Here is a 24070-nt window from a genome sequence, read left to right as displayed (position 1 = left end):
CATTTTAATATATTATAATATAAATAGTTTTTTTTGCCAGTAAGTTATGTGTATATACGAACCCCTGAATTATTTACAATTTACTCTTACATGTATACAAATAAAAATTTAGATAGTAATATCTGAATCTTAATCTAAAATAATATTCAAACTTTATTTTTAGAATAAATAACTCGTTTCTTTACCCTTTCAACAGACGCTACGTGGGCACGTCAAATCCTGGATGTCCATGCTTCTACAAGTTACTTGGTTCGGATGGTTTTGTAAGAGGCCACAAGGTTCAAGTGTGCTATTCAAGATATCAAGAACCAACAACAGTTACATAAGTGCTATTCAAGATATCTCTTAACTAAGTGATTTTTTTATTTGATTCGAATATAAAATAAATCGTTGGAAGAAAAATATATATTTTATGCACATATGATATAATATGAAGATGCTAATAAAATGTTAAAAAATAATAGGGTGTACCCTTAAATTTTTAGTAAAGAAAATTAGATAATTTTTTAAATTATTAGCAAGAAAAAAGAGTATTTAATTTTTAACGGGAACAGTGAACCGGTTCAGCCTCCGTCGTCGACAGTCGACACCGTATGTAAATTCCAGATAGCTTCAGAATCACAGTCACCATCGAAGAAGAAGGGAGACGAGGCAGGTGGATGCATGAGTTGGGTGCTAACTAACCACTCTTCAAACCAAACACAAACCCCCACCGGCGCAATTTAGCATCAATCCCGATACGACGCCGTGTATCGCACGATGGAGAAGAAGATGCAGCACGCGGAGGAGCTAGTGAGGGAGTTCCTGGTGTTCCGTGGCTTCACCAACACCCTCGAATCCTACGATGCCGAATTGCGCACCGACATCGGAAAGGGATTCGAAGTCGACAAGATCCTCGACCTAATCTTCTCCCTCTACGTCCCCAAGTTCCACGCCGATAGCCTCCTCGCGCTCCTCGGTTTCTTCAAGCACTACCTCTCTTCCTCCTCCGACTCGCCGCTCCTCTCCACGCTCTCTAAGTTGGAGACTTCTCTTCTGCGCTTCTACGTCGTCCACGCCGTCCAGTGCAACCGCAATGACAAAGTCGTCGACTTCTTCGCGCTCTACGGTGCCGAATTGCTGCAGAGCTCGCAAGATTGGACTCACTGGTTCGGTGCGTTTTGCTTCTCTTATCGTCGGTTTTTTTTTTTTTTTTGTTTCTTAACGGTGAAATGATGAGATATTGAGATTTTGTTTTTCTGTTGTGTTGCAGCGATTCCTTATAAGAAAAACCCGCACTTGGATCCCGAGTTTCGAGTTTTTTTCTCCAAGGAGTGGTATCAGGCTTTGCATCTTTCTTCTAGAAACTTCTTCAGCGAGGTCTTCAATGCGACTCATATCCTTCACTGTGTTTGATTCCATATATTGTTTTTTGAGTAATTCAAAAAATGTTGGTGATTTCTTTCGCAACTTGTTTCGTTTAGCCTTAATATTGTTGTATCACGTCTGCCTGCGCTACTGAAGGTCAGTTCAGAGATGAATGCTACTAACCTACTCAAACGAGATATCGTACATTTAAATCTTAAGTTGTCACAACTTCAAGCTTTGCTTGATGAGAAAGAGGCACAGTTACGCCAATTTAGAAGGTAAGCACGTGTTGGTTTATTCAGTGGTTTAGCATCTTTTGGACATGCTTGGTGTTCTGATTAATTTGGATTGAAGTATGGAAGGGGGGAGTACTGGTTCATCGAGCAATTTGCGTGAAGAAACTGCTCGTGTGTCGAAAGATTCTTCAGAGCTTTTTCCAACTGGCATTCCACAAGTAGGTCAAACAGAGATTAGCCAAGATTCAGTTGCGGGTGGACTGGGGAATATTCGTTCGGAGTTGATTGGCTCCACATCTGGCAATGATTCTACTACTTTTCTATCGAATGACCGTATGAGAAATGGCAGAGCTGACAATGCCACTCTAAAAGGTCATGACAGTTCCATTAGAGGCAGACAGAGATATACTTCAATGCTGCTCACCCTCCTTGTCAAGTGATGTTAATTAATTGTCTGGTCATTGTATTTTAAGCAAGTTGATGGCTGTTTTGCATGGATAGACTTGTTCAAATTCGTATGTGGACATTTTCAAAATGATAAATTATTGTTCTAAAAAGATAACTAGTTAACTAGTCATTGAAGTGCAGGGAGAAGTTAGGAGCAAATAATGTCAGATGTCTGAAGTTCTGAGAAATAAATGATATTCTCTGGCAATATGACTCTCGTATGCATCCTAAAGATAATCACAAAATTACTTAAGGATATTTGAGTCATTACTTTTGCTCCTCTCCATTCTCGTCCCCTCCCCTCTTAAAAATTGAACCAAACAACAAAAGTATGTAAAAATTCTTCCCCTCCCCTCCTTTCCCCTCTATTTGCCCCCAAACAAACACTATGTAAATGTTTCAGTAATCTTCGATTGTATTTTGGAAATAAATAATTAACAATCAATTTTGTGGCAGACAACAATGGGGAAGTTTTTGGGGAAGAAGATTTTGCTGAGGTGAAAGTAGAGTACCAGGTAACATTGCCTATGTAGCCTTTTTATGCCCCTCCTCCCTTCTGCATTTTCATTTTCCTTACCAGAGTGTATAAGTTTAATTGGAATTTGTGTGAATAATAAATTACTGGTTTCTAGGAGACATTTTTGGGGCACACCGGTCCAATCAGTCGGTGTTGCTTCTCTGCATCTGGAAACAATATTGCCAGTGCTTCTCTGGATGGAACTGTCAGGTATCCTTTTTGGGAGTTGATGTGAAGTATCACTTTAGTGGCAAAATAGAATAGCTTTCATGTAATTATTAGTCTCAATTACTTGGCTGTAGCATGTACTCATTTGCCACTATTTAGATCCCTTGTGTGTAGATATACTTAGAGCAAGCATCAAGTTAACATACAATTTTACACAATTAAATAAAGAAAAAAAAGAAATAAAGCTTAATGCACTCCAATACATTTTTCTTTTCAAATTCCCCTTTATATGTTTTGCATCATTAATGCTTCTTTTTAACCTTTATATGAAATCTCTCAAGCAATTTTGCCTTTGTTTGCTCTGCATGTTTTAATGAAGGATATGGACATATGATACATCAACTCCAGTGTCTAGAAATGCAACCATATATTGTGGCACTGAAATTTTGTCACTTGACTGGGAATGTAAATCAGACCGCTTGGTATGTGAATTGATTTCTCATGGTGATTGAATTTATTCAGTTGTAATGATTATGAGATGAGATTATGAAATTAAATTATTAAGTTGTTCCTCTTGATAAAAAGCTTCTTATAGGTACATCCGATGGGTGCATTAAGGCATGGAATGTGGATGCAAAGAGAGTTGTCTGTGACCTCAACACAACCGAAGCATTTCCAAGGTATTTCCTAATTATATATTGGCCTAAATATGTTGAAGGTCCCTGCAAATATAGTAGTTTTTGTTTTTAGTCCCTATAATTTTTTTATAACTTGCAATGTTTGTTGTTTTTGGTCCCTGTCGTGAACTTGCTGTTAACATGTTTTACATCTTTGCAAATATATCTGTTTTAGTTTTATGTCCCTGCAAAATATAACAATTTTTTTTTATGGTTCCTACAAAGATAGCAGTTTTTGTTTTTAGTCCCTACTTTTAGGTCCCAATAAAATATAAAGGTTTTTGTTTTTAGTCTCTACTGTTATGGCAGTGACCAAAACAAGTGATGGTGAATATTGTAGGGATCAAAAATAAAATAATTGCAAGGACTAAAAACAAAAATGGCTATATTCGCAGAAACATATTTAAACCTTGTATATTTTCCAGGTTTCTGTGTATTGCCTTTTTAACTATCCTACTTGTGGTTTTACAGTGTATTGGACATAAAGTGCAGTCCTGTGGAACCTATTTTTGTGTCTGCAGCAGCATCTGGAGGGTATTTGTTAAATTTCTAAATATTGAATTCTTTGTTGAACTAGTAATTTAATTTATTGATTTGATCCTCTGTTGTAACTTTTAATAAAATGTTAGTCTTACTATGATATGTATGTTTTGCTGTTTTGATTTCGGACATAAGGATGAACTATGGTTAAATATCATTAGTCAGGGTATCCTGCCTTTTATTATGCTTTCAATGTACATTCTTTCTGTTCTTCACTGTTCATTTTTTGTTAATATTATGTTATCAAGGAATATGAGGACCTTACTTTCTTTATAGGGCTGGTTCTAACTATATTGACAACCTGGGTTTTGCTTCACTTACTGTGTGGAACATGAAGACATGGAAAGCCATGGTATGTGCTTCTTTGTATAAAATGTTTTATGTTTATATTGTTTTATGGCTATTTTTAATTTTGGATTTCATAAAGACAGTCCTTCCTCTTGGAGAAGATCCACCAGCAATTACTTCTCTATGCTTTAATCACAATGGAAAGATTTTGGCAGCTTCTGCCGTTGATGGAATGATTCACATGTTTGGTATCCTTAATTTTATTCATTTGATTGTTTCCTTGGTTTGATATACTTAGTGATTAATATGTGAAGTGAAATATAATGTAATTTTGTTGCTGTTAAACATATTTCCGATTACATTTGATTTGATTGTCATATTTCCATATTTCTATTGTTATTTGATTTCTTTCTAATTTCTCTTAATTCTTTAGTTTCTAATTATTTATCAATAATATCCATCACACTTAAATCCCCACAATTTCAACAATTGGTTGCATTTATTAAGTTATATCTTCCCTTGCTGGAGTTGCCAATTTACTGGGATTTCTTGTGCTTTCTATACTCTAGAGGTTCCTTATTATTGGACCTGGTTATTCTCTGATTATTGGGGTCGGTTATTCAGTGAAATAAAATGGTGCATTTTTTTAAAAGATAAATGTATTTAGAATGTTCTAGCAGTGGCCACATGATTTGACAATCATGTCATCCTTAACTAGTCGAAGACATGTCTGCTGGTCTACAAATCACTGGCTGGCCAGCACATGATTCTTCCATCAGTTCTATTCTGTTTGGACCAGATGAGACTAGCATTTTTAGCCTGGGCTCTGATGGGAAGGCAAGTATTATAAATTTAATGTTATTCCAGCTTGTGAAATGGGTTGTACACTTATATTAATTTATTCTTTGTTGTCAGATTTTTGAGTGGAGTTTGCAAAATCAAGGTCAAATCCTGTGGTCGAGAGACTCTAGTAGGTATATTTCTAGTTTGACACCTTACACTTAGATGTACACTGTTTCTTTTTTCTTTTGTGCGGCTCAAAATAGTTTTTATTAGCCAAATGCAGGAAAATTTGATGCATGAAATAAAGGATTGTCATATCAGACTCAAGAAGTAAACAGACTTCATTATTTATGAATAAATTATAGAAATAATCTGGTTTTTTAGGCCAGATTTTAGTACAAACTTCAACAAAGACAGGGTTTCTCCCTAACAAGGAATTTCCTCTTTCAAAATACCAGAAATTCCAATCTAACATCTTAATTGCCTTCTACAAATTAGTCACACAACCTATATATAACTATCATGCAACATATAAATGCCTAATCCTAGATAACTTCCTAATACAGAATTATAACATCCTAATTACAATTTGGGCTTTGGGTCTAACAACTCTAATATAAAATTGGCTTGGAAGGTTAGGATTGTCCGAGTCTTATAATGACTATATTGGCCATATTTTTTTTAGTCGATGTGGGGTCCCAATATTATAAGTGTAAATATTTTATTTAGAGTATTTTGGCTTGCTTTCTAAAGCATTTTTATCCCGGTTCCTCCTATCCTTGGTTTTATACTTGTTTGAAGAAATAATTCACAGCATGACCTTTTTTTTGCCTTCCATAGGTTCTGTTACCCCTTCAATGATTCAAAATATTGCAGACATGAGATGGCATTAGATGCAAATGGGAGGAGACTCTTGGTAACATCCAGTTCATTTAGAGCACCCATATACCAGGTTGATGATTCGTGGTGAATTGTGATTAGACCATTGCCTTTAAGGGATTATAATTATATAATTATCCATACATTGGTTTGACTTGTTACACCCAGTAAATTTTGGCTTTGAATATTTCCGGTTATCTTGTTAGTTATCTGGAATTGTTGTGTCTGGTTGTCTTGTGTCAGGTTCATGGTCATTTGAGTGGATGGAGAACACTTCCGCACGGTGCTCCTATTACTGCTGTGGATTGGCATCCGACCCTGCCCATTTTCTTGACTGGATCAGCTGATAACTCTGTCCGAGTAACATCTTTATCATAGCACCACATTGTATCTTGGGAGTTTTTCATCATTTTTTCTTGAGACTTCATTGGATTTTATGTTGTAGTATACTCTCTCTAGATTGACTGATTGATAGATAAAAGTTACCAACTGATCTTATACTGTCAGTATGTTTTTGAGTCTGCAGGAAGGATAAACGTATTTATGCAATGGGCTTGGATGTCTAATTTATACTTGTTTTTGAGTAAAAACTTCAATCTAATAAAATTGACTGTCACTAGTCAATTTGGTCTCATATTTCATACGTAAATTTAGTTCTTAGTTGTCTATCAGAAAATTATTTTTATTAATACTCATTTTTTTTCCTTTCGAATTTAGATAAGTACAATATAAATCAATCATTAAAAGCAATTTCTCATTAAATGATTTATTTTTTAAGATTCTTTAAAATGAAATTTTTAATGTCTTATATTTTATTCTACTTTTTAACTTTTTCTTTTATTTAATCTTTTCATTTAAACAAAATCCAAATAATTTTTAATCTACTGTTTTACATACCATGTACAATACAATAATAAAAATTGAAGCATATTATTGAATTTGTTTGCACATAAAAAAGTAGGAATTTGCATGACTCGTAATCTCAAACCAGTCAACTCAAAAATGGTTTGATTCGGGTAGTTGGGTAAGAAAGGTTTCAATCTAAAAGCAATTGGTTTGGTCTCGAGTTAACAAATTCCATACTCGCGCAAAATGACTTGAACTCTCAATTTTTTTATTCTATTTGTCCAAATAGCTTATATATTTTTTGGATTAATGAATATTTAAAAAGTTCCTTTTTGTCATATGAACCAACTTGGAGTTGATCTAGTTGGTTTAGTTTAAGCTGATGACCATATATTTGGTTAAATAATAATTTCAACTTTGAACCGAATAATGAATGTCTCACATTAATTTTATAGGTTAAAGTTTTCTTTGCTACCTAGAATTTAGAAGGTGTATTCAATCAGAATATTAACAAATTTTAAAATATTTTTTTATGTAAAAAAGTCTTATGGTCTTTAATCAAAATGTTTAAAAGATAAAAAAAATTATGTGGTATTCAATTAAGACCATTAGGATTCGTTTTAGAGGGAAATGAAATACGATAATGTTCAATTGAGATTTTTTATCGCTTAAAAAAATCATTTAGTATTTAAAATTATTAAAATTTCAATTAATTATATTTTTGATGGATTTAATGTAACTTTTTAGCTATTCCTATAAATATCAAACCCACGAAACGATTTCATCCAATCTCGTGAGATTTTTTTCTCATCCCAGACTTTTTTATGCTCTCTTATAATTTACATAATAATTATTTTCCCATTTTTTTAACCAATATTCTATAAGCACTAATTTACATAATAATTATCTTCAGTGACATTGTTAAGGTAATAGTTTTTTTTTTTAATTTCTGATTATTATTTATGGGCAATAATATTTTTTTAATTTCTATAAGCACTAATTCATTTCAACTGTGAATATATATAATTATTGTTAGAAACTTGTGTCAATGTCAATATTAACCCAAGCCAAATTCATAGCTATTAATGCCAAAAAAAATCCATCCCTTTATTTCTAATTAACCAAACTTGTATGTTGATGCAATACAGGAAGAAGTATTTTTTTTCATTTGGCTAAATATATCAATTAGGCATGACAATGAAATAAGTACCCATGGGTATCTGTCCAAACTTATCCCGATTTTGACAAAAAATATTCGAGTTGATCGGATACGGATTCAAATTCAGAGATTATCCGACTTTTTTAATCGGGGTCAGGATCGAGGACAGGGACGTCACTATCCACCCCATACCCATTCTTGTACTCGCGCCGATAATGAAATTATTAAAATTTTATTAGTTACTTGTTAATTCTTTTTATAATTATTACATATTTTAAGATTTTTTTCTTGATGATTTTTGTAAACAAATGCGCTGCAAATACAAGTAGTTAAAAATAAATGTGTAATAATAAATTTTTTTAATCAAAATTTCAATTTTTTTTTATAAATTTGAACCAGGGACTGGAATACCCAATATATGATGGGTACGGGAGTAACAAATTTTAACTTGTTGAGTTTCCGAGACGGATACAGGTATATATTAGGGAGTCGAAATTGGGGACAAGTGTGTGTTTGCTATATAGCTTGGGTATAACATTTTTTTGTTTGACTTTTGGAGGGTTACATATGTATGTTTATTATAAATTTATGTGAATTACTGTTTTCTGTTAATTTACAAATATGAAGACAGAATTCATGATTCTTAGTTTATAAATATTTGGTCATCTTAAAATCCTTAGAGTCCTCTAAAATCTTTTAAATCTATAAAATCTGTTTAAATTTTATGAATTCTTAATTTATAAATCTATTAAAACTTAAATTACAAAATTCTAGTCTTTAAGAGAATTATAAAAGTCATTAAATTCCGGCAAATTAAATTTTTTTAAAAATCTTCAAGACTTTTTTATGTGAAAAAAATCTTTTAAAATCCCAATTAAATACACCATTTTAGGTAAGAAAATGATGTCTAATTCAAGACAAGGAATTGGCTTTGTGAATTCAAAATGTATCTATAAAAGATTTATATTTTTTTCCACCTAAACAACCGATTGAGAGTTCAACTTTTCAACATGTCAAATGTGAAATCCTATTTTACTTTACCCAATCAACCTCTTAAGACTATTTTATTTTAAAGTTGTTACTAAACAATCATGTTACCCAATGAAAGAAAAAATAAAAAGCAAAAAGAAATAGAGAACAACCATTTAAACTTTTTTTTAATATTCTAAAAGCATGTTCAAATATATTTTACACAATATTATGAAAAAACATTTCAAACTTTTTAAAGCACTTTTACACTGACAATATAAAGGCATTAATCTCATTTTACACAATATATTGGGAAGAAACATTACTTCACACAACACAAATACCATGGAACAAATTAAAACGTTTGCAATAGGCTAAGTAGCTTCATATAAAAACCTAGATTTATAGTCACATTTTTTATTTATATATCTTGAACACCACATGAATCTCGCAGCCTCTTGCAATAAGCTCTGTGTGAAGTAACTTGTCGAAGCATGGACATCAAGGACTTGCAGTACGTATACCCAGAATCAGTATATATATATATATATATATATATATATATATATATATATATATATATATATATATATATATATATATATATATATATATATATAAGCATAAATAACGAGTTATTTATTTTTGAGTTTGAATATAACTCACAAATTTCTATCTCAGGCTCAATTTGTATACATGTGAGGATAAATTTCAAATAATCCAAACATTTGTATGCACGAAATCTAATATTGTAAATTTATTTATATTTACTGATATTTTAAATGATATTATATATATATATATATATATATATATATATATATATATATTAAATATAAAAGTTGATGGTTTACGTACCACATTTGCAATTTCTTAGATTTCAGTAGATGGAGATCATCTTTCGAATCACAAAGTCGCACACTCGGTGCAGAAATCTAAAATAAACAAGTCTACATCTCCTGTTGAGCAAAATGGTGCCAAAAACTCCCCAAAATCCCACAGCAAATCCAATTCCCATGCCCATGTAGAACCAGGAATATACTTCAGATTTATCATCATCATCATCTTCTTCTCTCACGGGTTTTGTAATATTGTGAGATTTTTCATCTTGTGGGCATATCTTTGTAAGCGGAGGTCCACAGAGGTCAGAATTGCCAATATAGCTAAGGTCTGTTGAACCAAGTTGGGTCCCTGATGGGATTTTGCCCATTAAATTGTTGAACGACAAATTCAAGACTGAAAGGTAATGCAAGGCAGACAAGGACACAGGAATTTCTCCCGAGAATTGATTTCTTGAGAGATCAATGGCCTCCAATTGTTTCAAGTTGCCTATCTCTTGTGGTATTGTTCCCATTAATTGATTATGGGACAAATTCAAGGATTGTAATCCAGTCAGCATATAAATCTCCAAAGGCACACTTCCAGACAAGTTGTTATTCGAGAGATCAATGTCATTCATCAAATAAACACGATTTAATTCTTTGCCTTTTATAAACATCCTTATACCACATGCAATGCTTACCGAGAAATCTGGTGATTGAACAGTAAAGCCAACTTTATAAGTTGAAGCATTACTAAAAAGCATGGCTGTGAAGTTATGTAAGCAATTAGGTATTGGTCCTGATAATCTATTGCTTGCAAAATCCATCACCATTAAGGAACCAAGTTGGCATAGCTGTGTGGGAATGTTGCCACTGAATTGATTGGATCTCAATTTAAGACCTCTCACACTCTGACCCAACCAGTTTGGTATAACTCCAGAAAGATTATTGTGACCAAGATCAAGTATCCAAAGATTCTTGCAGTTATTTAGTGAAAAAGGTACCTCTCCAAAGAACTTGTTGCTTTCCAGATACAGAAAACGAAGATTAGACAAGGAGCCCATTGAGTGAGGAATCTTGCCTGTTAGGTTGTTGTAACCTAAATCAATATGAACCAACGATTTCCAATCATTCCAACAATCTGTGAGTTCTCCCGTTAAATGGTTATAACCCATGTCCAGATGCACTAAATTGCTTTTATTTTTCATGCTGTCACACAAGAGAGGAGAAATGGATCCAGACAATGAATTATTATATAAAGTTAAAGCAACCACATCTGGTGATATACGAGGCATCCCACCTCTTAAATTATTGGAAGCTAACCAAACATGTTCCGAACTCAGCAACACATTTGATATGTCCCCGTTGATAGTGTTGTTTACCAGATTGAAAAATTTAAGTTGAGTAGCAAAGTTCCAAAACTTGTCAAGAGGTTCAAATGAAGCAGTTGAATCTTCAATGATTAGATATTTTAGAGAACTCTGTGTGAATAGCCATGCCGGAAGTTTGTCTCTCACATAGCCCAATGAAATACTTACAAGTTGAAAAGGAGGGACCCATTCAGGATCAAAATCATAGACCAGAGAAGGTGAACCCATGGAAAAGCTCTTCAAATTTGTTAATGAACGTAAATTTCTTTCAGACACAATTCCAGTCAAGGAATTTTTTGAAACTGCAAGTGTTTCCAAGTTGAAGAGATGCCCGAGATTGTCTGGAAGATTTCCCTTCAACTCATTTGACTCAAGTATCAAATTAATCAAGGATGATAGATTTCCCAAGCCTTCTGGGATTGGACCAGAAAAAGAATTATGAGAAAGATCAAGTTCTTTTAGTTCTTCAAGTTGTCCAAGCCAATTTGGAATAGGTCCTTTGAGATAATTATCAGATAAAAACAAGGTTTGAATACTTCTAAAATTTGGAAATCTTTCAGGGAGTTGGCTATTTATGCGATTTTGGCTAAGGTCGATATGAGAGATGTCACAACTAAGATTGAATAACCAACTAGGCAACTCAGATACAAAATCATTGCCAGCTAGATTTAAAACTTGAAGTGAAGTAAAATTAGCATACTGAAGAAATGGATAGATGTTTTCAAGTTGACAATTCTCCAAGGTCAACTCTAAAAGAGAAGGGAGCATGGTGACTGATTGAAGCCAATCAATTTCCTTGGGAAGGCGAACACCTCCAAGGTTAAGATATTTCAATGAGGAAAGACGGGAAACCCAATGGAGATTATAGACAAGCAGATCATAATTATGTGACAAATCAAGATAATGGAGGTTGGTGGAGTTTCCACACAGATGGGGAAGGTTACCTCTTGACAAGTCATCACATTTGTGGTTACCCATTGAACTGTATTGGATAGACTTGAAGTCATTGTTGCTGAAATCCAAGTAGCTCAAAAATTCTAGTTCCAGCAAGGTAAGGCTGAATTCACCTGTTAGGCAGTGTGATTTGTCGTCTTTCTCTTGATAAGCAACAACTTCAGGTTGAGTTGTGTGACATGGGAGATTAAGCTGTGTAACTCTGCCAGTGATATTATCACACTTGACTCCTGTCCATCGACAACAATCTAATTTTGGGAGCCATGAGGAGAGCATGCCTGAAGGATCTCTGACTCCTTTTTTGAAGCGTAGGAGTGTGTTCATGTCCTTCTCGTTGCAATGAATCTTCAAACTGCTACACATGACAAAGTTTAACGTGAATGCACAGACTTTGTGGAAAATAATACATATCAAAAACTTATAATTGTGATTAATTAAATCCTGTTTTGAAGTCAGTCTTCCATTGACTCGAGTGGACCTTGTGGAAAATCTGTATCTTCGTGGAATAATTCAAAGGACAAAGGCACATGCAGTGCGCTTGAAAGTTTGAATCAGTTACTAGAATAAAAAAATGGTGTTCGTAAAAAACTCAGATATAATTTTGATCCCTGTTTGTGCAATTTTATTCTTCATATTTTTAATTGAGGTTCACCGTGTGATAAAATTGATTCTCTCCATCATTGCCAAAGAGGTAATTAGTTCTAAATAAAATTACTTTTTTAAATTATCAAACAATTTTAATTTAAAAGGAGCTCTTTAAAACTGACAATCAACTTATATTTTTTAATTTAAGTTAAAATTTTCTCGAATGTGAAAGTACAAGGACCATCTTTAGTCTATTCCTAATCTTCTTTACAAAAAGTCGTTCAACTTTAGTCTATTTTGTTTTATATTTTATTGTCAGTTTACATAAAAACCAAAAAAAATCATAAATGTAATTTTGTAAAGTCATTGCTTAATGAAAACTTGATTATTTTGAGATCAAGATTTGTGACATAGAAACTGCTCTATCATCAAAAGACAAAAAATACATTTTTTTTGTCTTAATCATTCTCAGGAAAAAGAAAAGATTTTGACTAATTTGAAATTCAAAGAAAAGGTAAGTAAAGTATTTCCTGAGTTCTTTTCTTTAAATATTAAACTTGAATAATATTCAAATAATTTAATTTTAATATCAATACATTAATTATTTACGTAGTAGAATCATTAACTTAATACTTGGGGACTGATTAAAAAAAACAAAGATTAATTTAGTAAAGTTTTTTTTATTTATTGGGTTGAAAAATATGGGAAATTTCCTGAATATCCCCTGGTGCATCTGTATTTCAAATTCCGAATTGTGATCCACCTATTTCATTAATATACCTACAGGAGTCACGATAGAACATTAGAACTTTCCCAAAATGGTCCTGTAAAATTATGAATTTACATCAGGCAGTTTTATTATGAAAATGAATTTTTATTTACTATGTATTTGACCTTTTATTTAATAAGTGTAGTCTCTTAAATAATAATAATAATAATAATAATAATAATAATAATAATAATTAAAAATCCATCAAATCCATGAATTAATTGATGTAAGATTATTTTCTATTTAACAAAAAAATCTTGGGTTCAAGCCGGTCTAGACGGGAAAAAAGGTCTCTTAAATAGTATAAAAAAGTCACAATTTTTTTATGAATTGGTTTGGGACTTTCTTCTTATTTTAATTAATGAAAATTCATATGTTGGTTGATTGTCAATAAAGTACTGTTGTCGCTTATAAAAAAAATAAAATAAAAAAAAGATAAAAATCGAAATAACCAATCCGATTTAAACGGCAATATTTCTTTATGATTAAATTGAATGTTTTTACTTTTCGTCAAAATTCATCCACCTCGAATTGCAAATACCCCGAGTATAATTTCCTCGGCACATCAAGAAGGTCACAAAATCCGGTAGAATTTGTGGGTTTTATTTTCCAATTCAAAAGCAATGCTGATGTATTCTCTCTCAGACACGCGGACACAAAAAATGACTATTTCATTTCTTCTTTTGACGAATAATTGAAGAGTGAATAAGTATTTTGGTTTTTAATATTTTGTAAATTAATCTATTGAAATGTAAAATATAATCTCTATTGAAATGTAAAAAATAGTCTTATCTGTTGTATAAATAAGTTTTTACCATCAAAATTTAATTTTTACGATTAATCATAAGTCATATGTCATATGTGTATCACAAGTCTTTATTCATGGAAGCACCCATGTGGCAACGACCTCTTCTTTCCTGGCTTCAGTACCCTTCAATCCCCTCACTCTCTCTCTTCCTCTGCTTAACAAACGACGCCGTTTGAGAGTCATTTGTTTGGGGTGTTGCCTCGACCTTAGTTACTTGCTCTGGTTATCACCGCCGGCGATGGAGTCGCCGGAGTGCCCGGTATTTCTTCAATCCTTCGACGAGCGCGACGCAATTCCTCGTGTCTTATCATGTGGACACTCCGTCTGCGAAGCTTGCCTCGCGGAGCTTCCGCAGCGGTACCAGGACACTATTCGGTGCCCCGCCTGCAGCCAACTCGTGAAGTACCCTTCTCAACAAGGCCCTTCCTCTCTCCCCAAAAACATTGACCTCCTCAGACTCTCCCTCTAACACTCCCCTTCCCCTTCCTCTTCCTCTGATCATTCCCAGATATCGAATCAACGCTCCACAACCAATTCTTGTTACTATCACCCTCCCTTCTCGTCCCATGAGTTTTATGTTACATAGAAGGATTGGATTCTCCCGCACGACGCCGTTTTAACGGACGATCATTGTATTGGCTGGTTCAGTTCGACCAAGGGTAGGGGTTGCTTCGGAGTTAACCGTAGTGTAAGTCTTGCTCCCATTGTTTGTTTCCCTCCTCGGGATCGTTCCAAGTTTAGGTTTAGTTATGTCGCATGGGTGATTAAGTGTTTGGAGGGGTTGAACGAGGGTGTGAAGGAGGAGTTGGCGTAGATTCTAGAAGCTTCCGTGAGGCAGGGGAGGATGTGTAGGGTTTATGGTTTGTGGAGTGAAAGGGTGGAAGGGCCTCTGTATATGGTGTGTGAGAGGCAAAGATGTAATTTTTTGAACAAGTTTGGTGAATTGGGAAATGGGTTTCTTGCTGTGAGTGAGGGTGGTTTGGAGTTGGATAAAGGTGGGATTTTTAGTTTTTTAATGATTGGGAAGGGTATATGTGAAGCTGTGGTTGCTTTGCATTTGGAAGGGTTGGTTGCTGGCTGTTTGGGGCTTTCTTGTTTCTCTTTTGATGAGCTTGGTGGGATTTGTGTTGATTTGAATGAGGCATTGATGCTGGCAAGGAAGTTTGTGAATGTTGTTTCCGTTGAACACGAAGAAGAAGCAATGTGTAAGGATTGCTTGGAAAATGAGGTTTTTGCAAGCCCTGAGGTTTTGTATGGGTTGTTGCACAAGAGGGGCACTGCTCCGGATAGTGGGCATTCGAGATATCCAACTGGGTATGGCTCGGATGTATGGTCATTGGCTTGTGTACTGCTGCGGCTTCTTATTGGAAATGCGCTGCCTTGGAATACCTTGGAAATGAAGGAAGAGAATGACGGTGATAGCTCTGCTAGTTATGCATGCTGGGTGGAGAAAGTTAGTTCTGTTTTGGAAGACAAACTAGGCTCTGAATATCTGTCACTAAGGCAGATTCTTTGTAAATGTTTGGATGTCAATCCAGGAAACCGGCCAGATGTGGTGGATGTAAGGAAATGCATTTAGGATATGTTAGTCAAACCGCAATTTGATTTTCTGGGCAACTTGGAGGTCACGGTAAGTAGGGACTACACGGGTCTTTGCTTGGTTCTAGGGGAGTTGTGTTTGTTGCCTAAGCAAAGTTCTAATGAACTGATTGAACATGAGTTGTGGGAGAAAGAAATTGGTGGTCAACCAAATGTTGTTCAAGATGGCAAAGGCAAATTTGATGAAGAAGAATAAGAAGAAGAGAGAGTGACCAGAGAGAAGAGGAAGCAAAGTTGGATAGTCTGGGTGGCACTAAGATTACCAATAATACACCTCTTTAACGAGATTACTTTCGAATTTAACGACAATGATCATTTTGTAACACTTATGGAAAAATAGAGATTATTTTTTATTTTTCAAAAGGATAGAAACTAATTTAGAAAATGATCAAAGATCAAAATTTCTATTTACTCAATTTTTGAGTTACTATGTCAATGACGATCAATAAGTATAAAAAAATTCAAAATTATGGGAATACGCGCGTCTGCCCTCTGACCAAAGCAAGAAAGACCAGGTCGACGCACATATATGCTGAATACTGTGCTAGGCTGCTAGCTGTAGCTGGTGATGTAAATTATATTTTCCACTATTATAGATGTTAATAAAATTATTTTTCCATTGTATTGAAAATTGTTATTTTGGTAAAAATGAAGATCATATATTAATGAAGATAAAAAAAATAGGTAAAATTATATTTTTGGTCCCCCTAATTGTCTCTAATTTCAATTTTGATTATCCTTTAAAATTATTTACGAATTTTGTCCTCCTATCTTATCCAATCAAGCAATCTTGCCCTCAAGTCCAAAATTGAATGTTGATTGTTACAAATAAATGTTGACTGTCACATGTCACGTTCTTATTGGATGGTGACGATCACATGTTATATTCTAATTGGATGTCAACTTCATGAAAATGAAATGCATTGTTGTCATTGCCCAATCAGAACATGACACGTTACAGACATCATCCAATAAGAACGTGACACGTGACGGTAAGCATTTCTTTGCAATAGTCAATGTTCAATTCTGGGCTAGGGACCAAAATTGCATGATTGAATAAAATAGGAGGACAAAATTTACAATTTTACCTAAAAAATAAAGCTATTGATAGTGAACATCAAAGACAAAAGTAGAGATAGAAGATTAAAGTCATCGACAATGAAGATTAAAGACAAAATCATCAATGGTAGAGATCGAATACCAAAGTCTTCCACGGTAAAAAGACAAAGCTATCGATAATAAAAATTAAAGACTAAAGTCATCGACGACCAAGATTTAATGAAAGTTTATAACAGTTACACATAATTATACTCTATAAATATAGAACTGATATATTGTAATAAGGGTTGAAACTTGTAAAATTCCTGATATCTTGTCTTTGCGACACTCACTAATCAATGCTTTCTCCTTCAGTTTAGTAGAAAATATATGCAAAAATAAAGAAACCTGGACCCTAATCATGCTTTTTCCTTCAGTCATCATCCTCAGGATCAATCACCATTCTCAGCTGCCTTCTAGATCTGGCATTGTCAGGAAATGCACTAACAGCCACTTCATCTTCTGAATCTGCTAAGTCATCCATTTGCTGATGTTCTATTTGGGAGGAATTCATAGAATCAACACGATTATCCCTGCCAGTACAAATTCAATTCAACCACCAAAGAAATCAAATTAGTCCATAGAAAAGGCCGAGATAACTGTATCGATATATTTCTAATTCCACTCTGCTTTATAGATATTACTACATTACGTTAGATAAGAAAATAGACAGAATATACTATTTATCAACTAAGACATCTCTTCAGACACAATCTGCTTGACCCCACTACAATTAAACAGAAAAATATAGTAATAACTTGTGTTTTGTACACCAAGTGCTACACCGAGCTTGGGTCTCTTAAGCATGTGATCAAGGGTTCAAATCCTGACTGCACACCAACAGAAAAAAAATTATTGGGAGAGGGGGCAGCTCACTTATCAGTGCCAACAGATCCCCGAAGGAGACTAAAAACCTAGGTGACTGACTCGAATACTCCTTTGCAATCATATCTACCACCAAAAAAATTATCTTTATTTCCATAAAGCCAATTGTTGTGTTAGTTTAGGAGAAGCACCCCTTGATTCTTATTTACATCTGAATAACTATAATTGTTACTACAATTTATAGTTCAACAAATAGATTAAACACCCAGGAATGTTAATAAACTCAATTGTCAGCCTAAATAATCAAACTAGCAAAAGTGTGCTATTGCAACCAGAAGTCTTTTCCAACTAAGTGGTAAAAGTGTGCCATTAGTCTATAACAGCAAAAATGAATCTCATTGACAACATTGTTCACTAAATAAAAGTCTATTACCAAAAATAAAAATGATAGTGATTACAAAGGCATACCTTTCCAAAACATCTGTTTTGCCTTCATTGAAAGAATCATCGCCCATTATGCTCTCCTGAATTTGGATATTTTCAAGCTCAACTTGCTTTGATTTAAGAGAGGATCTTCTAGTTCTTCTACATCCATAAATTGTACCATTACAAAGAAAATTAAATCTGGTGTGAACAGTGCTGGAATATAAAACTAAAACTACAAGTGATAAAGAGTTATAGGCAATGGGTAATTAATTTTAAGAAATTAAACCAGATAGGAACCTATCCTTACATACAAACTTAACTAACATTGAAACAAGATTTCACATAAAAAAATAAACAGTTCATACTAAATTCCTCATATGCGCATTTATTATCATCAATCAACAATATCCAAGAAAAGAAAAGTGAAAGTATGGAATAAAAGATAGTTAATTCAAAATAAAACAAAAATTGTTGACATATGAGACAAATCCATCATTTTTTTTTCAAGTCAAAGCAGATAGAAGCAGGAGCCGGAAGAATCACCAGCTCAAACTAAATTCCTGACATACATTTATGATACTATCATGATCAGTAAAGTGGCGATCCTATAAACGGAAAGGCAAAGAAACATTACTTGAGAACAGAGCTGAGCATTTCATCATCAGAATCATCTGTTGACAATCTATCCTCACTGATTTGTCCATGTAACTGTCCCCTTGATAATTTGTCATTCTCCATTTTCTTCCTAAACTTATATAAACATTAAACAATAGTTAAAGGGAGGAGAGCTAGGAAAGACTCATCCATCTAGACAGCTCAATAAAATTGCATTTGACAAAGTATTGAAATTCAGCTAAAGCATATATTTATGTATAAAATTTAAAACAATATATGGCATTTTGGAAGAAGTTACACATGGCAATGAGTGAATATTATTTTGCAAACAGGCAGAAGTATTAATGCCCCAGGTCTGTAAAACTACAGACCAAACACATCATTACCTTTTTATCAATGTTACCAATGTCTCATCATCAGATTCATCCATCCTATCATTTGAAAGATCCATGAGATCTGCATCCTTTGGGTGCATTTTGCCTCCAGAACTCTTCTGAGGAAGAGATAAACCAAGCTGCTTAAGTTTTCGAGAGACTTGAGCAGCAGTGAATTTACCATCCTCATCCAGTGCATTGGCTATCATGTAACTGCATCTTCTGTGATCCTTGAATCTGCAGAAATAACAACCCAGCTATTAAGAACAAAATCAAAAGCCAAATTCAAGTGCCTTTTGTCATCCTGAGTAAAATAATATAGAAAATTTAGAAAACATTGAATTTTCTTATTTAACTATCCATTCAGCAGTCATCAAGCAAAGAGCAGAGAGATCCAATGCAAGGCAACCAAGTGGTACTCACTGCTCATATAGAACTTTGATCAGAGCTTCTTGAGCTTCATTGAAAGCCTGGACTCAAAGCTTCTTATAGGTACATCCGATGGGTGCATTAAGGCATGGAATGTGGATGCGAAGAGAGTTGTCTGTGACCTCAACACAACCGAAGCATTTCCAAGGTATTTCCTAATTATATATTGGCCTAAATATGTTGAAGGTCCATGCAAATATAGTAGTTTTTGTTTTTAGTCCCTATAATTTTTTTATAACTTGCAATGTTTGTTGTTTTTGGTCCCTGTCGTGAACTTGCTGTTAACATGTTTTACATCTTTGCAAATATATCTGTTTTTAGTTTTATGTCCCTGCAAAATATAACAATTTTTTGTTTATGGTTCCTACAAAGATAGCAGTTTTTGTTTTTAGTCCCTACTTTTAGGTCCCTATAAAATATAAAGGTTTTTGTTTTTAGTCTATACTGTTGTGGCAGTGACCAAAACAAGTGATGGTGAATATTGTAGGGATCAAAAATAAAATAATTGCAAGGACTAAAAACAAAAAGGGCTATATTCGCAGAAACATATTTAAACCTTGTATATTTTCCAGGTTTCTGTGTATTGCCTTTTTAACTCTCCTACTTGTGGTTTTATAGTGTATTGGACATAAAGTGCAGTGTTGACTCATTGGCAAGTGTACCAAATCGTCACAAGTAGTAAAGTTCTCGGAAGTTCGAGTGTCGAATCTACAGCGACTTTGTTTGTACTTAGATTAATGCAAATCCAATTTAAAAGCAAGAGATAAGAATTTAAAATAAAAGATAAAGAAAGATAGAAGATAAAGTAAAGAAAAGATAAGATATTTAAAGATAAACTTAGAAGAGAAAAGAAAAGATAAGATACTTAAAGGTAAAATTAGAAGATAAAAGAAAAGATAAAAGATTGAAAGATCAAAATAGAAGATAAAATATTTAAATTGCGATATGATAAAGAGAACTACTTCTACGAAATTCAAATAAAGGAGAAATAAAACCTATATAATAAAATTGCTAAAACCTAACAAGTCTAATCAGCCTAGATATATGGATTCAGGATTTGTCTGTTATCAATACCAGTGAACTAATTCTGCCCCACATCTATCCATCTACTTGCCCCTGATGCCTCACGATGACAAGCCTACCTTAATTACCTATCTTCCAAATGCCCTTTGCGAAGACTCAATAACTAAATGCATTAGGATTACATTCTAGATGTTTGCTAAAGCATGGGCATTGGGGCATTAAGTCATGCTAACCCAATAATTTCTTTCTTTAATTGTTCTATTAAGCGTTACCCTCTCCCGAGTAGCCTAACCCTTAAAACCGATTCACGCATTCATTCCTTACCCCTAATTAGGCTTTACCCTCTCTCGAGTGGCCTAAAGACTAACAGAAAACAAAGTCCGAGATGCAGAATAAGCAAGAAAGAAAAGCAGATAAAAGATACTGGAAGAAAAACCCTCTAAAAGATAACCCGATAATTTCCTCCTTTTAGTGTTCTCTTAAGCGTTACCCTCTCCCGAGTGGCCTAACCCTTAAAACAGATTGAAGTATTCATTCCTTACCCCTTATTAGGCTTTACCCTCTCCCGAGTGGACTAAACCCTAACAGAAAGCAAGTTCAGAGATACAGGATGTAAAAAGAAAGAACGGTAAATAAATAAAGAACCTGGAGGGAATTCCTCTTTTTATTGATAACTCTTGAAATGCTCCATACATCATTGGCTTTTTAGGCCTGCCAGGCCCTAGCTAGGGGGATTAGCCACTCATGGTCATGAGGGCTTTACAATGAGAGGAGGGGGTGAAAGAAAGGGAGTAAATGAAACCCGTAGGAGAGGGGGGTTCTGTGGTGTTCTTTTTTTCCTAGGCTGACCCTTTTATTTATAGGTGCAAACTTGGGCTTGGGCCTTCGTAGTCTCGCTGAGTGCGAAACCTTGCGCTCAGCACGTGTCTTGCGCTTAGCGCCTTGCTGGACTTGGGCTTCTTCTGATTTTCTTCTTTTTTTCTTTATTTTTGTCCCTTTTTGCTTGTTGTACCTCCCTTTTTCACATCTGCAATCAAAATTCAAAAATTAATTAAATCTTTCCAAATTAAAGCATAAATAACTGCTAAATAATTAATTCAAAGTTAATTTTAGACCGATTTTCCACTACTAATTCACTATTATTTAGCAGTTATCATGCAGTCCTGTGGAACCTATTTTTGTGTCTGTAGCAGCATCTGGAAGGTATTTGTTAAATTTCTAAATATTGAATTCTTTGTTGAACTAGTAATTTAATTTATTGATTTGATCCTCTGTTGTAACTTTTAATAAAATGTTAGTCTTATTATGATATGTATGTTTTGTTGTTTTGATTTCGGACATAAGGATGAACTATGGTTAAATATCATTAGTCAGGGTATCCTGCCTTTTATTATGCTTTCAATGTACATTCTTTCTGTTCTTCACCGTTCATTTTTTGTTAATATTATGTTATCAAGGAATATGAGGGCCTTACTTTCTTTATAGGGCTGGTTCTAACTATATTGACAACCTGGGTTTTGCTTCACTTACTGTGTGGAACATGAAGACATGGAAAGCCATGGTATGTGCTTCTTTGTATAAAATGTTTTATGTTTATGTTGTTTTATGGCTATTTTTAATTTTGGATTTCATAAAGACAGTCCTTCCTCTTGGAGAAGATCCACCAGCAATTACTTCTCTATGCTTTAATCACAATGGAAAGATTTTGGCAGCTTCTGCCGTTGATGGAATGATTCACATGTTTGGTATCCTTAATTTTATTCATTTGATTGTTTCCTTGGTTTGATATACTTAGTGATTAATATGTGAAGTGAAATATAATGTAATTTTGTTGCTGTTAAACATATTTCCGATTACATTTGATTTGATTGTCATATTTCCATATTTCTATTGTTATTTGATTTCTTTCTAATTTCTCTTAATTCTTTAGTTTCTAATTATTTATCAATAATATCCATCACACTTAAATCCCCACAATTTCAACAATTGGTTGCATTTATTAAGTTATATCTTCCCTTGCTGGAGTTGCCAATTTACTAGGATTTCTTGTGCTTTCTATACTCTAGAGGTTCCTTATTATTGGACCCGGTTATTCTCTGATTATTGGGGTCGGTTATTCAGTGAAATAAAATGGTGCATTTTTTTTAAAGATAAATGTATTTAGAATGTTCTAGCAGTGGCCACATGATTTGACAATCATGTCATCCTTAACTAGTCGAAGACATGTCTGCTGGTCTACAAATCACTGGCTGGCCAGCACATGATTCTTCCATCAGTTCTATTCTGTTTGGACCAGATGAGACTAGCATTTTTAGCCTGGGCTCTGATGGGAAGGCAAGTATTATAAATTTAATGTTATTTCAGCTTGTGAAATGGGTTGTACACTTATATTAATTTATTCTTTGTTGTCAGATTTTTGAGTGGAGTTTGCAAAATCAAGGTCAAATCCTGTGGTCGAGAGACTCTAGCTAGTAGGTATATTTCTAGTTTGACACCTTACACTTAGATGTACACTGTTTCTTTTTTCTTTTGTGCGGCTCAAAATAGTTTTTATTAGCCAAATGCAGGAAAATTTGATGCATGAAATAGAGGATTGTCATATCAGACTCAAGAAGTAAACAGACTTCATTATTTATGAATAAATTATAGAAATAATCTGGTTTTTTAGGCCAGATTTTAGTACAAACTTCAACAAAGACAGGGTTTCTCCCTAACAAGGAATTTCCTCTTTCAAAATACCAGAAATTCCAATCTAACATCTTAATTGCCTTCTACAAATTAGTCACACAACCTATATATAACTATCATGCAACATATAAATGCCTAATCCTAGATAACTTCCTAATACAGAATTATAACATCCTAATAACAATTTGGGCTTTGGGTCTAACAACTCAATAATATAAAATTGGTTTGGAAGGTTAGGATTGTCCGAGTCTTATAATGACTATATTGGCCATATTTTTTTTAGTCGATGTGGGGTCCCAATATTATAAGTGTAAATATTTTATTTAGAGTATTTGGCTTGCTTTCTAAAGCATTTTTATCCCGGTTCCTCCTATCCTTGTTTTTATACTTGTTTGAAGAAATAATTCACAGCATGACCTTTTTTTTGCCTTCCATAGGTTCTGTTACCCCCTCAATGATTCAAAATATTGCAGACATGAGATGGCATTAGATGCAAATGGGAGGAGACTCTTGGTAACATCCAGTTCATTTAGAGCACCCATATACCAGGTTGATGATTCGTGGTGAATTGTGATTAGACCATTGCCTTTAGGGATTATAATTATATAATTATCCATACATTGGTTTGACTTGTTACACCCAGTAAATTTTGGCTTTGAATATTTCCGGTTATCTTGTTAATTATCTGGAATTGTTGTGTCTGGTTGTCTTGTGTCAGGTTCATGGTCATTTGAGTGGATGGAGAACACTTCCGCACGGTGCTCCTATTACTGCTGTGGATTGGCATCCGACCCTGCCCATTTTCTTGACTGGATCAGCTGATAACTCTG

General features: G+C 34.0%; 4 protein-coding genes across 6 annotated transcripts; 2 read left to right on the top strand and 2 right to left on the bottom strand.

Annotated features, from left to right (window-relative positions):
• The first annotated feature begins 280 nt into the window (after positions 1-280).
• Positions 281-6431, top strand: LOC100788591 (WD repeat-containing protein 91). Of its 3 annotated transcripts, XM_006589450.4 has the most exons (15): positions 286-1153; positions 1253-1375; positions 1484-1625; positions 1702-1955; positions 2487-2545; positions 2663-2757; positions 3095-3197; positions 3301-3395; positions 3864-3926; positions 4209-4284; positions 4360-4468; positions 4945-5057; positions 5136-5194; positions 5844-5955; positions 6126-6431. In XM_006589450.4, exons 1-15 carry the CDS (start codon positions 760-762, stop codon positions 6258-6260), a joined length of 1932 nt encoding a protein of 643 aa, XP_006589513.1. In that variant the 5' UTR covers positions 286-759; the 3' UTR covers positions 6261-6431. The 3 variants fall into 3 exon arrangements, with proteins under 3 accessions (XP_040861840.1, XP_006589514.1, XP_006589513.1); XM_041005906.1 differs by lacking the exon at positions 6126-6431 and having other exon boundaries at positions 281-1153; positions 5844-6119; XM_006589451.4 differs by lacking the exons at positions 5136-5194; positions 5844-5955; positions 6126-6431 and having other exon boundaries at positions 281-1153; positions 4364-4468; positions 4945-5062.
• A 3305-nt stretch (positions 6432-9736) lies between these two features.
• LOC100788059 (receptor-like protein EIX2) lies at positions 9737-12364 on the bottom strand. The gene has a single exon (XM_003535536.3). It carries the CDS (start codon positions 12362-12364, stop codon positions 9737-9739), a length of 2628 nt encoding a protein of 875 aa, XP_003535584.3.
• A 6377-nt stretch (positions 12365-18741) lies between these two features.
• Positions 18742-19328, bottom strand: LOC100819799 (uncharacterized). The gene is made up of 2 exons (XM_014763345.3): positions 19113-19328; positions 18742-18856 (listed from the first exon to the last, which is right to left on the bottom strand). The coding sequence occupies exons 1-2, from the start codon at positions 19307-19309 to the stop codon at positions 18742-18744; spliced, it is 312 nt and encodes a 103-aa protein (XP_014618831.3). The 5' UTR covers positions 19310-19328.
• Positions 19329-22029: 2701 nt separating this feature from the next.
• LOC100786987 (WD repeat-containing protein 91) lies at positions 22030-23024 on the top strand. The gene is made up of 4 exons (XM_014762771.3): positions 22030-22113; positions 22189-22297; positions 22774-22886; positions 22965-23024. Exons 1-4 carry the CDS (start codon positions 22093-22095, stop codon positions 23022-23024), a joined length of 303 nt encoding a protein of 100 aa, XP_014618257.3. The 5' UTR covers positions 22030-22092.
• The last annotated feature ends 1046 nt before the right edge of the window (positions 23025-24070 follow it).

Source organism: Glycine max, chromosome 10 (assembly GCF_000004515.6).
Source record: "Glycine max cultivar Williams 82 chromosome 10, Glycine_max_v4.0, whole genome shotgun sequence".
Classification (NCBI taxonomy): domain Eukaryota; kingdom Viridiplantae; phylum Streptophyta; class Magnoliopsida; order Fabales; family Fabaceae; genus Glycine; species Glycine max.
The sequence above is the reverse complement of the archived record's forward strand: the minus strand, read 5'-3'. Positions and strand labels throughout refer to the sequence as shown.

What these genes read in the sequence shown, in the direction of transcription:
- LOC100788591 (XM_006589450.4), top strand. Translation starts at nt 760, where the DNA reads ATGGAGAAGAAGATGCAGCACGCGGAGGAGCTAGTGAGGGAGTTCCTG. An exon ending in CGAGGTCTTCAATGCGACTC is followed by an intron (nt 1,376 to 1,483) that starts ATATCCTTCACT and finishes TTGTTGTATCAC; the next exon opens with GTCTGCCTGCGCTACTGAAG. An exon ending in TGGAATGATTCACATGTTTG is followed by an intron (nt 4,469 to 4,944) that starts GTATCCTTAATT and finishes AACTAGTCGAAG; the next exon opens with ACATGTCTGCTGGTCTACAA.
- LOC100788059 (XM_003535536.3), bottom strand. Translation starts at nt 12,364, where the DNA reads ATGTGTAGCAGTTTGAAGATTCATTGCAACGAGAAGGACATGAACACA.
- LOC100819799 (XM_014763345.3), bottom strand. Translation starts at nt 19,309, where the DNA reads ATGATAGCCAATGCACTGGATGAGGATGGTAAATTCACTGCTGCTCAA. An exon ending in TTGGTAACATTGATAAAAAG is followed by an intron (nt 18,857 to 19,112) that starts GTAATGATGTGT and finishes ATATAAGTTTAG; the next exon opens with GAAGAAAATGGAGAATGACA.
- LOC100786987 (XM_014762771.3), top strand. Translation starts at nt 22,093, where the DNA reads ATGAAGACATGGAAAGCCATG. An exon ending in TGAAGACATGGAAAGCCATG is followed by an intron (nt 22,114 to 22,188) that starts GTATGTGCTTCT and finishes GATTTCATAAAG; the next exon opens with ACAGTCCTTCCTCTTGGAGA. An exon ending in GCCTGGGCTCTGATGGGAAG is followed by an intron (nt 22,887 to 22,964) that starts GCAAGTATTATA and finishes CTTTGTTGTCAG; the next exon opens with ATTTTTGAGTGGAGTTTGCA.